General features: G+C 38.6%; 1 protein-coding gene across 2 annotated transcripts in view; it reads right to left on the reverse strand.

Annotated features, from left to right (window-relative positions):
* Positions 1-1,874: 1,874 nt before the first annotated feature.
* The window catches only part of aqp4.L (aquaporin 4 L homeolog), a 28,188-nt gene continuing 11,335 nt past the window's right edge, over positions 1,875-18,727 (reverse strand). For both annotated transcript variants that reach the window (NM_001130949.3, NM_001317861.2), the window contains exons 2-5: positions 16,630-17,044; positions 12,906-13,070; positions 8,037-8,117; positions 1,875-4,019 (exon numbers count right to left, since the gene is read on the reverse strand). In NM_001130949.3, coding sequence (NP_001124421.1) covers positions 3,759-4,019; positions 8,037-8,117; positions 12,906-13,070; positions 16,630-17,010 — 888 coding nt within the window. In that variant the 5' untranslated portion in view covers positions 17,011-17,044 and the 3' untranslated portion in view covers positions 1,875-3,758. The remainder of the gene's footprint in view (positions 4,020-8,036; positions 8,118-12,905; positions 13,071-16,629; positions 17,045-18,727) is intronic.

Below are 18,727 nucleotides of genomic sequence, written 5' to 3' on the forward strand. Positions count from 1 at the left end.
ACTCATTATGCTGTGCAGTCTTCAAGCTATCATCAGTTCTCATAAAAATGACTTAGGTTTGGTTTAGCTCATATGTTTTTGCTTAGAATCCGTATATCAAATCTGTTAATTAAGCCTATAAATATCCTGATATGAACATCTGTAACTTGATGTGTTTAAAACATAACCAGTATGTTAGCCATAAAGCATGATAGGACTGCTGCTTTCCCCAAAGAAATTGCCAGGAAATGCATTCCATGTAAGCAGCTGCATAAGCAGTGATAATTACTTTTTTGAATTGATGATTTTTTTTAGCTTGCAAATCAGTTTAAAAACTGCCCTGAACACTACATTTTCTTTCAGGACAATTACCCATAAATCGAAATATCTGTGGCTGTAGTTATAGTTTTGCAGAGGAAAGAATGATTAGCATTTTCTGGAAAGGGGTTAGTAAGCCAAGATAATGGCAATATATTCAGCCATTCTGGAATAAGGGTATCTGATTTGTTATTGCCTTGGCTGCCAGTGTGTTTTCTTAAATCCCCTGAACTTATTTGGCTGTTGTCTTTTTTTAGCCATCTGTTAGTCGGTTGACCAACTTTGATTGATGCACCGGTTAAAAATCTCCCTGGTACTGTATGTCAGTGGATCATCAATGCAAAATACAAAGATCTCTGCCATTAACAGATTGTATATTTGTGAGTAAAACATTCTTTACAATCACTTGCACTTTTATTTTAAGGGACCATTTTATCTGGCCCAGATTTATTGGTACAGGTCAGTAAAAAATATATTAACGTAAAAATTATTAAAATTGCCTGACTCTTTTTACTTGCATGTGATTTGTACTGCAGAATCAGGTATTTAGAAGGGTGATAGTGTTTAGGGCTTGTGCCAAGCAGCACTGAACACTACGACCCCATTAAAGAGTAAAATGTTCTTTGCTCAAAGTCGTCAAATACATTCTGCTGAGGAATGTGTCTGTTATTGGGGTAGTCCACCATTCTATGTTATAGAATGCCCAATTCTCGGAAACTTCTTAATTGATCTTCATTATTTATTTATTTATTTTGTCTTTTTCTTCTTCTTTTCTCCATCTTACAAATTGTAACTCACTGACTGTTGCAGCCAAATGATGAACAACCCCTTTAAAAAACTGCAAACATATCAAATAATCTGAATCCTTCATGATTCCCAAGGTCTATAGTTGATAAATAAGCCCCATAATCTAATCAAATTGAACAAAAAATATTAATATTATTATATATATATATATATATATATATATATATATGGTCATGCATTTATTGAAAAAAAAACAATCCAATATATCTGCATGTGGCAAAAGTAAGTAATTGATGGTCCTAGACCCCCTTGTGCAGCAATAACTGCAACTAAACATTTGGGGGCCGATTCACTAAGGGTCGAATTTGGAAGTTAAAAATACTTCGAAATTCGACCCTCGGATTGAAATCCTTCGACTTCGAATATCGAAGTCGAAGGATTTAGCGCTAATCCTGCGATCGATCGATCGAAGGATTTTCCGTTCGATCGAACGATTAAATCCTTCGAATCGAACGATTCGAAGGATTTTAATCCAACGATCGAAGGAAAATCCTTCGATCAAAAAATCACAGGCAAGCCTATGGGGACCTTCCCCATAGGCTAACATTGACTTCGGTAGCTTTTAGCTGCCGAAGTAGGGGGTCGAAGTTTTTTTTAAAGGGGAAGTACTTCGACTATCGAATGGTCGAATAGTCGAACGATTTTTCGTTCGATTTCGTTCGAATTCGAACGAATTTAACCAATTCGATGGTCGAAGTACCCAAAAAATACTTCGAAATTCGAAGTATTTTTCATTCGAATCCTTCACTCGAGCTTAGTGAATCAGCCCCTTGAAGTACGTGTTGCTCAGTCCTGCACATCGAATAGCATCAAATTTTAGCCCAATACCCCATACAGAACAGCTTCAGCTCTTTGATGTTGGTGGGTTTCCTCACATGAACCATTCACTTTAGGTCTTTCCACAACATTTCAATTGGATTAAGGTCAGGACTTTGACTTTATTCTTCTTCGGTAGAACGACTTGTGTATGTTTAGGATCGTTGTGTTGCTGCATGACCTACTTTCTCTGGAGATTCAGTTCACAGAAAGATGCCTTGACATTTTCCTTTAGAATCCTCTTGTATAATTCAGAATTCAATGTTCTATCAATGATAGCAAGCCATTCAGGCCCAGATGCAGAAAAACAAGCCCAAACCAGAACACTCCCACCACCATGTTTCACAGATGGGATAATGTTCTGATGCTGGAATGCAGTGTTTTTCCTTCTCCAAATGTAACGCTCCTCATTTAAGCCAAAAAGTTCAATTTTGGCTTCATCCGTCCACAAAACATTATTCCAGTATCCTTCTGGTTGGTCCATATGATCTTTAGCAAACGCTAGATGATCTACAATATTTTTGGGGGAGAGCAGTGGCTTTCTCCTTGTTACCCTGCCATACACACCATTGCTGTTCAGTGTTCTCCTGAATGTGGACTTATGAATAGTGATGGGCGAATTTGCGCCGTTTAGATTCGCAGAAAAATTCACGAATTTCGCGTATAATTTGCGAAACGGCAAAAGATTTGCAAAACGGGGTCGATGTCTCGTTTTTGACGCCGGCGGCCATTTTTGACGACGCGCAAAATTATTTTTTTTGACGCCGGCGAATTTTTTCGGGCGATTTTTTGCGGGCGTTTTGCGAATTTATTTGCTGGCTCACAAATTCGCGGCAAATTCGCGCCTGGCGAATAAATTCGCCCATCACTACTTATGAACATTAACATTTGCCAAGGTCTTCAGTTGCTTAAAATTTAACCTGGGTTCCTTTGTAACCTCTTGCACTATTAGACAGTCTGAGACAAAGGTACAGTAAACCAAAGACAAAGTACTTACTGAGAGAGCTAGAAGCAGGGAATCTTTAGCTGTCTAAATGAACAGAGCTTATCCTTGGATTTATGTTTTTCTATTTTTAGAGGCTGATTCAGACGGGTTTCTACAGTCGTGATGAATTGCCATAGTCAGTCAACAGATCAAACTCACAGAAAGATGCATGGACAGGCAACAGAGGCTGCTACTTAAAGATTCTTCTACCTCCTGAAGCCATTCAATGCTTTTCAGCAGGATACTTTCTACGGGGAAAATATTTTTCAAAAGTTTACTTCGAGCTGGACAATAGAGTAGCATTAGATGCAGTATTTATTATATACAGCAGTTACATTTCTTGCTGTAATATCAATTTCAACTCCAACATTTTATTTATCATTTTACCATAGATGACTGCTGTTCTGAATATGTTTCTGGAAACAGAATAAAGGGGGGAAGTGTCTTAATCAGTCTTGACAACGGCCAATTATGTGCCAGAGGAAGAGCATTTGTCTGTATTTGCCAATGGGTAACTCAAACTAATGTGTATTGTCAATCTAAATGCTTAACTGGCAGATTTTCAGGCTCAGTATTGACTTATTGTTAAGGATCATTTTTATTACCTTACTTTTGCCACAAGACATTGTCAAATGAATCAAAGTGTAAATATATTATATAGTTTTAATCTAAACATTACTCAGGCTTGCTCATTGTACACATAAGTACAAAATGTTTTTTTTTAAAAAAAAACCTTTGATGAGGAGTCTTTAAATGTCACTCTCCACTTTCACAATATATCTGTCTCTTTTACTGGAAGAAGAGTTGTTTGTACTTGAGAAGGATGCTCTCTGCTTTCATTGCTTTCTTCTAGTCATACCGAAGATAATACCTCGCCAGATGGCTCTTTGTCTTTCTCTTCTTTAATGACATGAACCATAACTGGTTTCATAAGCAAATCATCAGAATCTAATTGGCTTTTCTCCTCTACTTCCTTGTATTTTCCTTTGGATTGTTGTGTGGCTTTATTCAAAACCTCCTTTAACTGATTCTTCATCTCAGGATCTGGACAGTAGACATATTCATAAAGGGCTCCTGCAATGACAGCGCCGAGAACTGGTCCAACCCAATACACCTAAAACAAACAAACAAACAAACAAACAAACAAACAAACAAACAAACAAACAAACAAACGTCAGTAGGGCTTGTTTATGACCACAAGTGTAATTTCAGAATTTGCCATGCTTATTGCTCACAATGCAGCTTTTTCAGTACAGTTCCAGTGTTATTGTGGCGGAGAACCTGATGCATCAAAGTGAATGCAGTCATATGTGTGTTCGTTTGTTCATGAATCAGGTGCCAGTTGTGGCCAAAATGTTCATAGCAGGATTGGCATGTCATTGAAATGATGTCAAGCTTTGATTCTTTGGGTGCAGGTCGGCTGTGCCTATTGATACAAACAACGGAGGCAACCCGGGAGCTACTTGTGCAGGATTCTTCATAAGGGATAGTTCAAATGAATTGCAGCTCAGCACAACTATGTATAATAGCAAGGAGTGTGGTGCCACTAAAGAACCTTTAATAAACAGTTTCAATATACTGTATGTTCAGCCTTTTGTTCATTCTAGCTCACTTGCATTGGTAAATGAGCCCTATAATCGCTTCATAAATTGAGGCAGAATGATCAGATTTTCTGTGTTAGCAATTTTTCACGTTTCAGTAAGGCTAGAAAACCTATTGGATATTTAGGAATCCTGAGATTTGTGTGTAGTTTGCCCTTGGTACTAGGACACCTAAGGGTCCTTTAGTATACTCAGGCAGCTATGTCCCTTTTCCTGGGTCCATTGAGATTTACTGTAGGCAAGGGTTGCCCACTAGGGGGCAGCATGTAAAAGTATAAAAGGGTTTAACCCCATGCGCTAAGGGTCTGTCCTGGGACCTTACATCACTGTGAGGTGTTACAGGTCCAGGTCTTCCGGGGGAAACAAGTAGTTAGAATTATTTAATGATAGTAAGTTCTGGTTATAGTTGCTCTAGGAGCAATAGCGAGGCTCTGGGTATATCGCGAATTTCCACACCAATGAGGAGAAGTAGGTTAGGGTTAGGACCATGTGGTGAGTACACCACTAGCTCAGGGATTCAGTGGGTGAGGTGAGGACCAGTGAGGGTGCCAAGACCCAAGACCCCAAGTTATACTCTCTGGGAGGATTTTGCCCCAGGAGGTGTTTATCCTAACTGTGCTATTTCACCTGCTAAAGAAGGGATCCTGTTACCATTACTCTGATTGACATCAAAGTGCCTGTGAATGCCTTCATTGAAACTATTCTTTGTAAATAAGCAAGTTATTTTGCTGTAAGAATCATCTCTGTGATTGGATCCTTTGCTGCACTGAACTACACCAGGTACAGGGAGTTGCAGGGAGTTGCACAGGTACACTGGGGTGGGGTCCTGGGCACAAGTCAAGCAGTTTAGCCTGGTCACACACAGCCATAATACAAAGCAAAAGCACACTCAAGGGTGGGCTACAGATATATGCATGCGTGAAGTAAAATTGCTTAAATGTGCTTAATGCTAGGGAATACTTAGGTTGAAATCACTTTATAGTTTCTCTGTGTACAGGAATAGGAAAACGTAAGGGGGAAGTTTCTGCAAATATATTTTCTGTATTTTTTTATCCACAGTCATTTTCAGGTGACCATGCCCCTTGTCTACAAAGCTTTGCCCCATTCCGGAAAGGACAAATTCCTGCTTGCATAAGGCGGCACATATATCCTTTATCACTGTATTTAAAATGGGAGGGAGGTTTTACTGGGAGTTGCTTATTAAGAAACAGGTTTCTGAATGTGTAGCAGTTTTTCATTTCTTTCTCAACCATGTACTCTACAGAGCATCACTTGAGTTTAGATAACATATTTTCCAGCAGCACTGAATATGTAGTAAAGTTGCTTCCACATCCTACCTTTCCCTCCAATGTAATAAATAAAATATGATGATCATTCTGGTATGAGTGCTATCATGAGGCTACCAAAAACCATAATTTGTGGTGCAAGGTGATATCTGTATGTGCCAGCCATGGAGCAGCACATCAAAAACTCATTCAAGTCAAAATTTCCAAGAATGAGGAGAGCACTCATAGATAGCAATTTATGCTGTGATGTGTTTATTCAGGCTATTACACGACATGTTTCGGATCCATGTTGATCCTTTATCAAGTGATCACACTTGATAAAGGATCAACATGGATCCGAAACATGTCGTGTAATAGCCTGAATAAACACATCATAGCATAAATTGCTATCTATGAGTGCTCTCCTCATTCTTGGAAATTTTGAAGTATATATCGGGATAGCGGTGTACCTGTGGAGGATTGGATGCATTCTATTATCAAGCTGAGGCAGTGCGGGGAACGTTCCTAGAAATACAACTCATTCAAGTCAATGTGACAAATTTGGCCGCTAAATGTTTCTGTAAAATGGTGGTAAAAGGTGTTGCTCAAAACCAGAGACAACTAGGGATGTAGCGAACTGCCGATTTGGTGTTCGCGAATGCCGTTCGCGAACACCGGCAAAAAATGCGAACGTTCGCGAACAGTTCGCGAACTTCGAACACCCGCTAAAATCGTTCGATTCGAACGATCGAAGGATTTTAATCGTTCGATCGAAGGATTTTCATTCGAATCGAACAATCGAAGCCTTTCGATCGAATGCTTTTCATTCGATCGAATGCTTACAATCGTTCGAACGAATGGAAATCGTTTGATTTTTAGCGGTCGAAGGAATTCGAATGGTCGAATGGTCGAACGATCGAACGCGAACTCAAAATGCGAACGTTCCCAAACGTTCGCGAACATTCGGCGGACGCGAACGGTCGAAGTTCGCGCGAACTAGTTCGCGGGCGAACAGTTCGCTACATCCCTAGAGACAACCCCCTTTAAACAACAGAACACATGGCTACACATAGGGGCAGATTCATTAAGGGTCGAATTTCGAAGTTAAAAATACTTCGAAATTCGACCCTCGAATTGAAATCCTTCGACTTCGAATATCGAAGTCGAAGGATTTAGCGCTAATCCTGCGATCGATCGATCGAAGGATTTTTCGTTCGATCGAACGATAAAATCCTTCGAATTGAACGATTCGAAGGATTTTAATCCAACGATCGAAGGAAAATCCTTCGATCAAAAAATCACAGGCAAGCCTATGGGGACCTTCCCCATAGGCTAACATTGACTTCGGTAGGTTTTACCTGCCGAAGTAGAGGGTCGAAGTTTTTTTTAAAGGGGAAGTACTTCGACTATCGAATGGTCGAATAGTCGAACGATTTTTCGTTCGATTCGTTCGATTTCGTTCGAATTCGAACGAATTTAACCAATTCGATGGTCGAAGTACCAAAAAAATACTTCGAAATTCGAATTTTTTTCATTCGAATCCTTCACTCGAGCTTCATGAATCGGCCCCATAACATATACAGCTTTGTGAGTATGTAAAGCAATAGAATGTAGTTTGATATTGATGTAGTTATATTTAGGGGCAGATTTATCAAGGGTCGAAGTGAATTTGAGGGAATTTAGTTAGTAAAAAAGTTCAAAATACGAAGTAATTTTTTGAATACTTCCACCATCAAATAGGATACTACGACTTCGAATTTACTTCAACTTTGATTCGAAGTAAAAATCGTTTGACTATTCGACCATTCAATAATCTAAGTACTGTCTCTTTAAAAAAACTTCTCCAACTTAAACCTGCCGAAGTGCTATGTTCTAATTTTCTAAGTTTTTTGTATTCGAAGGAAAATCGCACGATCGTACGATAAAATCGTTCGAATCGTACAATTCGATGTACGATCGGAGTACGATCGTACGTGAATAAAATCCTCCGACTTCGAATTTGAATGTCGGAGGATTCTATTCGATGGTTGAATTTCGAAGTATTTTCTACTCCGAAATTCGACCCTTGATAAATCTGCCCCTTGGTGTGTTTCATTCTCAATTTGTACACAGCTTTATAAATGTTTTAGGTTGATAAAATAATTGCTGGAAAGTTCTGAGAATTAAAGAGAAAATATCTTTGCCCGGCAACTGTATATATATATATTATATAAGAATAACACTGGAGTATTATTGCTGTAAATGTTGTAATCATCTCATCATTACCCAGTGACTTTCCCATTTATTCATAATAACAGCAGGACCAAAGGATCGGGCTGGATTCATGCTGGCTCCTGTGTAAGGGATCTAAAGAAAGAAATCAATACAGACAATTGAAATGTTTATATGAAATTATAACAGACTACGCAGATGTGCATATTTCTACAATACTGATGTCAAAATCATTGATGTATTGACCCTGTGCTTTGGTCCCTAAAATCCCTCAGCAATTAAATAAAAATCAGGTACAATTAAACACATTCTAGTTAATTATACAGAGGGATATTTGGATGTGTTTAGGCATTTCCTTACATGTCATTGTTTAGTCGTCAGATTTCAATATGTTGCTTTGTGTTCTTCAACTAAGTATGACAATGAGACATTATAAGATGTTTAATGGTGATTCTTCTCTATGGGGCTTATTTACTAAAATATGGATTTCCTTTTTATTCACAAATCATATTTTTCCTTTTGTTTTTCTATTTCACTAAAACGCTAAAAAAATCAAGATGAAGTATACAGTAAAAACCACAAAAAAAACTCTAATACAAAACTTCTCCAAGTAAAAGCAGTCGAGGGCCCATAGAAGGCAATAAGAGCCCCACTGATCCTATTGGACATTTCTTTTAGTCATCCAGACTTTTAGAGGAGAATGCTTTTCACTGTTAATGCTTTTTCTGTACATGCATGCATAGAAACAGATTATGGAGAATGATCTGGAACTATATAAATTAATATACTATGCAATGGGTTATCAAATAGTATCTGCGAGAAATGGAGAATCACCCCTTAAAATCACTGCTGCCGACTAGTAATGGGCAAATTCGTGTGAATTCCCGCGATTCGCCACCTGCGGATAAATTTGTGAAACCGACATTTTTCGCTGCTCCGCCAATTTCACCGGAAATTCACAAATTTTTCGGTGAAGCGAAATGCCCGAAATTCGCCGATCACTACTGCAGACTCGTTATACATATGATGCTCCATAAGTTTGCACTGGGTGCACAGTCTCCATGATGTTCCGTGCCATCACAAAATCGGGAAAAATTAGGAGATAACCAAAGTTATCCTGTGAATTAGTGAATGTGAATTAGTTAAAAGCTTATATCTTTATTCCGCACCATCTTAAAACATCGACATCATTCAACGCCTGATGTGTTTTGCGTGCTTCCACCCTTAGTCATAGGCACCTATGTGTTGAATGCTGCCAATGTTTTTAGATGAAGCAGAATAAAGATATAAACTTTTAACTAATTCATCGGAGCTGCAGTTATCTCTTCATTTATCCCAGTTATCAAATATGATACATCTAGGAGTTTTAGGTATTTGCTTCTGAAACCAAACATTTATTTAATATAAAAATATAAAATATAGTTATGCTTTTCTATCCTGTTGGGTTAATCTCATTCTTCCACACTCCTCTTCTGTAGGGTATTTAAAAGAGAATTCAACCCTTTAAGAAAAAAACCCATACCCCTACCCCACAGAGACCCCTCCCCCCCCTCCCCTGCAACTTAACTGCCCCCCGGGGGAAATGCCCCATACTTTATACTTTCCCCTCAGATTCTGTCATCGGCGTTCCACGCATCTTCCGGATCTTCGGCAAGCTGAGTGGGAGTTCGGCATGTTGGCGCATGCGCAGTTAGAGCAATCTGCCGGTTTACGACAACTGTGCATGCAACGAAACTCTCGAAAATTGCCAAAGCGCCGGAAGAAGACATGAAGACCCAGAAGATGGCTGTGTGGAACTCCGGTGCCAGAATCTGTGCCGAGGGGTAAGTATAAAGTATGGGGCATCTCCTTGGGGGGCAATTAGGCTGGGGGAGGGGGGTCTACGTGGGGTGGGGAGTAAGGGTTTTTTTCTTAAAGGGTTGAATACTCCTTTAAGAATAGTATGGTGGTAGAGATGTTTTCATTGCTAATAAACTGTTAATTGTGTTTGAGTTTGTCACTATATTGTTTTGTAGAATTGTTTAAAGTTCTTCTTTTCTTCCTTTGTCTCTTTTATGTTTATCTTGTATAACTCCTGATTGCAACTGGGTTTAGCTTTTGTCATAGGAAGATTGCATTGGCCATGCCCTATGTCTTACTGACTTCTCTGTGTTCAAATATTCAGAGATGTTTCTGGTTCTAAGTAGACCCAGTGGGACTTGGAAGCGTCCCTGTCCAGGGTAAGTTGCATGACCCCATGAACAGCATTCAAGTAATTAATGCTTCAGAAATTGATTATTATGGGATAGAAACAAACACACTGTGAAAGGGAACTGAACTATGCCACGTATTAAAGATTTGCTTCTACAAAAGGATACTGTACAGTATAATCCTTGGGAGTTATTGCAACTGATGCCTTGATGGAAGTTTATGTCTTACAAGTAAGTTAATTGCTAAACATATCTATAAATATATATATATAATACCATTGTTGACTAGAGATGTCGCGAACTGTTCGCCGGCGAACTTGTTCGCGCGAACATCGGGTGTTCGCGCTCGCCGGAAGTTCGCGAACGTCGCGCGACGTTCGCCATTTTGGGTTCGCCATTGTTGGCGCTTTTTTTTGCCCTCTCACCCCAGACCAGCAGGTACATGGCAGCCAATCAGGAAGCTCTCCCCTGGACCACTCCCCTTCCCTATAAAAACCGAAGCCCTGCAGCGTTTTTTCACTCTGCCTGTGTGTGCTGAAGAGATAGTGTAGGGAGAGAGCTGCTGCCTGTTAGTGATTTCAGGGACAGTTGAAAGTTTGCTGGCTAGTAATCGTTTTGATACTGCTCTGTTATTGGAGGGACAGAAGTCTGCAGGGGTTTGAGGGACATTTAAGCTTAGGTAGCTTTGCTGGCTAGTAATCTACCTTCTACTGCAGTGCTCTGTATGTAGCTGCAGTGGGCAGCTGTCCTGCTTCTGATCTCATCTGCTGACTGCTGCAATAACAGTAGTCCTTGTAAGGACTGCTTTTATTTATTTTTTTGTTGTTTTACTACTACTACTACTACTACTATAAGAGCCCAGTGCTATTAGTCTAGCAGTGTTGGGGAGTGGGACTGGTGTGCTAATCTGCTGCTCCTAGTAGTTCAGCAGCACCAACTTTAATTTTTTTTTTTTAATATTCATTTTTTTTTATTTTACTTTTTTTTATTTTACTACCGCTGTAGTAGTGTATAAGTTGACCTTTTAGGCATTATTTGCCCTGTAGGCATTATTTGCACACTGTTTTCTTCAACCCGCCATCTAGCTGTGTGACCTTGTTCACATTCTGTCTAAATATCCATAATATTACCGTCTCCAGAAAAAACACCGGAGTGACTTTTTTCAAGCAGCCATAATATATTTTACGTAATCCGTATCCACCGCTGTAGTAGTGTATACGTTGACCTTGTAGGCATTGTTTGCCCAGTTTTTTTGGCCGCAGCCACTGAAGCACAGAGGCCAGAAAAAATATGCCATATAAATGCTGAAAATAGTCATTTTTTGCCATACGTTGACTCAACGTATATGGCAAAAAATTACTATTTTCAGCATTTATATGGCATATTTTTTCTGGCAACTGTGCTTCAGTGGCTGCGACCAAAAAAACTGGGCAAACAATGCCTACAAGGTCAACGTATGGCAAAAAATGACTATTTTCAGCATTTATATGGCATATTTTTTCTGGCAACTGTGCTTCAGTGGCTGCAACCAAAAAAACTGGGCAAACAATGTCTACAAGGTCAACGTATGGCGAAAAATTACTATTTTCAGCATTTATATGGCATATTTTTTATGGCAACTGTGCTTCAGTGGCTGCGTCCAAAAAAACTGGGCAAACAATGCCTACAAGGTCAACGTATGGCAGTTGTTTAAAGAGAACAGTAGATTACTAGCCAGCAAAGCTACCTAAGCTAAAATGTCCCTCAAATCCCTGCAGACTTCTGTCCCTCCAATACAGAGCAGTATCAAGCAGATTACTAGCCAGCAAACTTACTATCATCTGTCCCTGAAATCACTAACAGCTCTCCCCCTACACTATCTCTTCCAAGCACACACAGGCAGATTTTTCAGATACATTTTTGCCCTTGATCCCCCTCTGGCATGCCACTGTCCAGGTCGTTGCACCCTTTAAACAACTTTAAAATCATTTTTCTGGCCAGAAATGTCTTTTCTAGATGTTAAAGTTCGCCTTCCCATTGAAGTCTATGGGGTTCGCGAACCGTTCGCGAAGCGCTCGCATTTTTGCGCAAGTTCGCGAATATGTTCGCGAACTTTTTTTCCGACGTTCGCTACATCCCTGTTGTTGACCTCCATATCACACATTCACTTCACTTCTCAGTAAAATATACTGTTTATAGCCAGCCAACAGTTACTATGCTTTTAGTACAACCTGTTAACCAGAATGCTCAGGACCTGGGGTTTTCTGGATAATGGGTCTTTCCATAATTTGGATCTCCATACCATAATTCTAGTAAGAAATATTTGTAAGTGTTATTTAAGCCCAATAGGCTGGTTTTGCTTCCAATAAGGATTAATTATATTTTAGTTTGGATCAAGTACAATGTACTGTTTTATTATTACAGAGAAAAAGGAAATCATTTTGAATTATTTGATTAAAAGGAAGTCTATGGGAGATGGCCTTTCTGCAATTTGGAGCTTTCTGGATAATGCATACCCATACTTCTATGTAGAATTCTAAGATAATAAGCATTTAATTCTAATCTCAATATCTTTACATATGCTCCAGAAAATGGCACATTTCATTCTGTCAGATATTGATAGAACATGCCAATCCAAATTCTGCCCTGGGTTATCAGATAGAACTTTCATTTATGTTCCTTTTTCTATGCGTAGTTGCTCCGACAATAGACTTTAACCTTGTAATCAGGATATAGTTTGTGGAAAGCTACTTACAGCAAATAAATGTCCTATAGAAACAGAAAATCCAATGGCCAGTGCTACTGATCCTGTTATGTCTTTACGCTTTGGGTCACAGCTTGCACAAATAGTGAATACCAGCTGAAATGTAATTATTAGTTCGACGAGAAGTCCGTGAGCAGAAGAGAGCTTCTTATTCACCTGTAGTAGAAAAAGCATTGCAGCCCAATTATTAAATCATTGAAAAAACATATTAGATATAGTAGTTTATATTAATATTTTTAAACGTGCTTTTCAAGGCAGTTTTTGCTTTATAGAGCTTCGAATTGGTATGGGATCAATTTCTGTAAGAACTTGGCAGATTCTTCCAGCTAGGCCATCAAAGCCAATTTCAAGTAACTGGAATAAATGGGTAGACACTTTGATTTGCCTTTTCTCTCTATCATTTACACTCTCCTAACATTTAAAATAAGATGAAAAATATGCAGAAATAAATCTTATTCATCCCAAAATTCCTAAATAGTTCTGAGTAAAGCACATTATGTCTGTGTGCCTTTTATGCCAAAAACTGAAAATATTTGTCTGTCTCTTAGGTTTTCTAAATGTGACCTCTTATTTTCAGTATTTGACAGATATTACTTCCAGAATCTTCATTTTACATTTTTCAACTTTAATTTTTATTGGCATTTGTCATTCAAAATTACATTTTAATAAACGTACAGTATGGGGCAAATTTACATTGGGTCGAATATAGAGGGTTAATTAACCCTCGATATTCGACTGCCGAATGTAAATGCTTCGACTTCAAATATGGAAGTCGAAGGATTTACCGCAATTCCTACGATCAAACGATTCGAAGGATTTTAATCCATAGATCGAAGGATTTTCCTTCGATCGGAAAATTGTTAGGAAGCCTATGGGAACCTTCCCCATAGGCTAACATTGGCCTCGGTAGGTTTTAGGTGGCAAACTAGGGGGTCGAAGTATTTTTTAAAGAGACAGTACTTCGACTATCGAATGGTCGAATGGTCGAATAGTCGAACGGTTTTAAGTCGAAGTCGTAGTCGAAGTAGCCCATTCAATGGTCAAAGTAGCCAAATTCGACCATTCGAAATTCAAGTTTTATTTCTTCTATTCCTTCACTCGAGCTAAGTAAATGGGCCCCTAAATGTATATGGGGGCCATTACATTTAAATATGCATGTGCTGTATACATTTAGAGGTATTTCTTTGTTGTCTGGACAAGGGGGTCAAGGATACATGAGTCTGTCTCAGTTCTGTTCAAAGGGACTTTGTGGGCTGGATATTTTAAAGCACTAACACCTCAAAACTCACAGGGGTCCAGACACATTTAGGCTAGTGCCTCAGAGGTAGGGTTGTCACTAGTGATGTGCAGATCGAGAAAAACTCAACCCCGTCCGACCTATGCCTGCCCACCTGCACACGGCCTCCCCCCTGAATTAATAGAGACACTTTGAACTGCCCACCCCACTGATGTCATCACAGAAAGGGCGAGGCAGGCCTATAAAACCAGAAACTGGAACTCGCCAGTCTAAGGTCGTCCGAGTCCCGTTAAGGGTGCAGCGAGGTCAGGTCAAACCCACCTGACCTGGGGATGTTGGCCCGGCTTGTACATCAAGGGGCAGATTTATCAAGGGTCGAAGTGAAAATTAGAATTTTCAAATTCTAATTTGGAATTCGAATTCTAGAGTTTTTTTATGACCAAAATTGTCAAAAACTGTAGGGAATTATTACAATTTGATTCGAGTTTTTTTTTAAATTAGAATTAGATTTTCGAAATGTATCATACACTGGCCCTTTAAGAACTCAAATTCAACTATTCGCTGCCTTAAACCTGCTGAATTGCTGTTTTAGCCTATGGAAGATGTCTTGGGATGAATTTGGAGTTGTTTGCAGCCTTCCTGACATTCAAGTTTTTTTAAAAAAAAACTCGAATCTAATTCAATTAGAATTTGTGGGTCGATCCTATTCACCCAAGTTTCTAAAATTCGATTTTTTTAATAAATTGCAATTGGTCAAATTTCGAGTTCAAGGGAGTTTATGAGAGTTTTAAATAACTCCCATGAACTTGATACATCTGGCCCCAATAGTTGCCACCTTTGCCGGTATAGAAATCCGAACAAAGGGCCAGACTGGTGATGTCAGAAGGGTGGCCCTGTGATGTCGGATCCATGATATTAGGGGCGTGTCTAGTGGTGTTAGGGATGTGCCTAGTGATTTTGCCCATTCATGTTTCATTTAAGACTGTGGGCTATTTATAAAGTAGTAAAGTGAAAAAAAACAACAAATATTTGAGCCTAGAAGGTTTGGAGGATGAACCTATATATATACAATTACAAATTTACCAGCTTTACTCATTTTGTCCTATTAATAGTGAAATTCATCATCCACTTCAAACAAATTAGCACTGAAATGATGGACTTGGAAATAGTCTTATTGGAAGATGAATAGCTTATATCTGGCAGACTGAGAGAAGGAATCATTGATACAATGTGATGATATCAAGGCAATTGTGCTAAACTGACGTCTAATTCAGTGGAACTGTCCAGCGAAGTAGTAAAATGGTTACTTCACCACTATTGTATTAGGGTTTGCTCATCTTAAAGAATGTATTAGAGAAAAGTGTTATTTTCAGAAAACTGTTTATCTGTCCTCAGTAAGAGGTGAGTCCACAACTTTCATTATACCTAGAGAGGATTTTTGCAGCTTCAGGAATACAAGACTAAAGGAATATCTGTGCACTGGCATCTAATTATCTACCTTACATGGACCAAACATGGAGTGGCTTCAGTTTCCCTGTTTTCACTGTTTAGGTTAAGAAATAACAAAAATCACAGATTTTTCATGATAAAACAATAGGCAAAAAGGATGTTCAGCACAAGCCCTATTCACCGCACTGATGTTGAACAAGGGGGTGAACTGTTCCTTTAAACAGTACCTCTGGGTTTATCTCTAGAACAATTAATGGAAAGTCTATCCTTTACCTGAGGGTTGGTTAAGCTTACCACCAGAAAGCTTTTGGGGGAGTGTAAAAAAAAAACAAAAAATGAAACAGATTCGCTGACCACTAATTGTAACCAAAATGAATATGACTCCTCTGCTTTATAAAACATTTTTACCAAATTTAAAACATTTTTGGTTTAATGAATGCAATATCAGTACCAATCTGCACCCAGAGAGAGACTATCCCACCAACATTATTTGTGATATTTACCCCATATATAATAAAAGACACAAAGTTTGTCAAAGGCAGTAACCCATAGCAACCAATATGATGAAGTGCCAATAGAAAGGGCACGAAACGCGTTAGTTAGTACCACTTACCCACTGCCTGTTATCACTTATGGAATTTGAATAAAGCCGTTTTTTCAAAGAATAAGTGTAGCGAATCTTGATGTGGATGGGCCAGCGCTGAACAGCGATACACAGGAATTGCCTTGCCGGCTTGGAGTTGCCGGAGTATCGCGAGAGCTGCGGCCAACACGCTACAGGAAAGGGTGAGCTCCGTTTAACTTTCACTACCCGTGTTTTGCATTCAACCAATAAGGTGTTTGCTTTTAATCAGGGGGTCAATGAATGCTACCTACATATTGGTTGCTATAGGTGATTAGACCTGTAGCAAACATATTTAATTGTAATATATATGGAATTAGATGGAATTAGGAAAATAACTAGTGGTGTATCTTAAATATTGTTTATGCTGCCTTAAAATAAACCTGAAAGCATAATTTCTAAATTACCAGGGTAGCGCCAAGATTTCCAGCAACATCTGATGGAGTCACCAAGTAGAGAATTCCTGCTCCTGCAATTGCCCCCAAGCATTGTGCTACAATATAAAAGACTGATTTTGCGAGGCTGATCTTCCTCATGCAAACCATTGCAACAGTGACTGCAGGATTAATGTGGCCTCCGCTTATATGTCCAAAGCATTGCACTAGGGTTGCGATGGAAAGTGCAAAGCAAAGAGAAATAAGGACCAGGTCCGCTGGCTGAGGGTTATCCTTTGGGCTCCAGTTTATAGTTGATCCAAGGCTCAGCAGAACAAATATGAGCATGGCCAAAAACTCTCCTGTAACTGCTTTCCAGAAGGCTTGCGTCCAGACTCCTTTACATGCCACCATTATTTTGTCACACTTACATAGAGCTCCACACTAACTAAAAAAGAAAAGAGTAAAAAAGGGTTATTTTAGAATATTATTATCTCTTACAGTTCCCTCGCTTTATACCACTCCTCTTTACATACTGCAGACATAAGAACATTAAATGTAAAAACGTTATAAGCTTTGGCCTACGTTTCAAGCAAGAAGTAAATAAGGGAGTATTATAATATAATATGGACATTTACTCTTAGAATTTACAGTTATGAAGCTAATAGTAGAATCGTGGTTTTGTGTTTTTTATTAGTGATGGGCGAATTTCTCCTGTTTCGCTTCGCCGAAAAATTTGCGAATTTCCAGCAAAATTCGTGAAAAGCCGAAAAATCTGCCAAACGCGAATTTTGACGCCGGGGTACAAATATTTTTGATGCCAGCGACAATTCTGAAGCGAAAACATGGAAATTCGCCGCGAATTCACACTTGGCAAATAAATTCACCCATCACTATTCTTTATTTAAAAAACTTTTAGATACTTGAACAAAATATTGATATTTTAGAATATGGAGTGATGTTAATCTCACCAAAGCTCCCAACATGTACAATGAACCACTGTATTATCAATGTTATAGAGCAGTATGATATCTGAATGATATAAATCATATGTGATGATATCTATATTGTCAGGGAGTTATATCATCTATTTAATTAATGAATTTTGGGGCATATGCTATCTTTGTAGTAAGGACTGTGCACAGGTCCACTTCAAAATACTACATATAAATTAGTAACATGCACAGCTTCTTACTTAAAACATTTATTAGTGCATTTTAACCACAGCAAAAATTCATATTAATACATTCAAAAATACACCACAGTGCAGTGTTAGCCACTCCCTCCTGACGTGTTTTGCGCTATTGGGCGCTTTGTCTGAGGAGGTGTGCCTGGTACCCGTCATGTCCCTTAAATACCTGCGGGCTTATTTTATACAGGTTACAGGGCTGCCCATATAGCTATCTTTGTTAACCCTCATTATCTAATTAGTAACATATTCCATTCTATTCTAAACTAGATCGGCTGGCCTCTACAATTCTCCATAATGAATTTTAAAATTATCAATACCAGGGATAGGGAACATAACCATAAATATATTTCCATTATAGTTGAAGTTAAACAAATCTGATTGTGCATGATAATAAAGTGCTTGAGTGCATTAAATTACATAAATAACGCCCACTTTTGCCCTACATTATAAAATGCCAGTGTACAATCAAATTCATAAATATAAACCAGACTTTTTTCAAATTTAATACAACATTAAAAACAATATTATTGGCTCCATAATGATGTAAGAAATGGTTTTCGTTTATAATTTAATTATATAATTATAATAATTTTAAGTTATATCATCTATCATAGTTTGTATCGTAAACAATAAACACTTTTATAATGACCTAAAAAATTCAAACAGAACCCTTATAAAATTATAAATCTTATTAGGAACCACTTAATTTTAAGGGGAGGTTCACCTTTAAATTAACTTGAGTATGATTGTAGAGAGTAATATTGTAAAATAATTTGCAATTGGTTTTCAAGTTTCTGAGTAGTTTAGCTTTTTATTCAACAGAGCTTCAGTTTGCAATTTCAGCAATCTGGTTGCTAGGGTCCAACTTATCCTAGCAAGCAGTGGCGGAACTACCGGGGGAGCAGGAGGTTCGAGCGGGCCAGGGCCCGCACCCCCTCA

Source organism: Xenopus laevis, chromosome 6L (assembly GCF_017654675.1).
Source record: "Xenopus laevis strain J_2021 chromosome 6L, Xenopus_laevis_v10.1, whole genome shotgun sequence".
Classification (NCBI taxonomy): Eukaryota; Metazoa; Chordata; class Amphibia; order Anura; family Pipidae; genus Xenopus; species Xenopus laevis.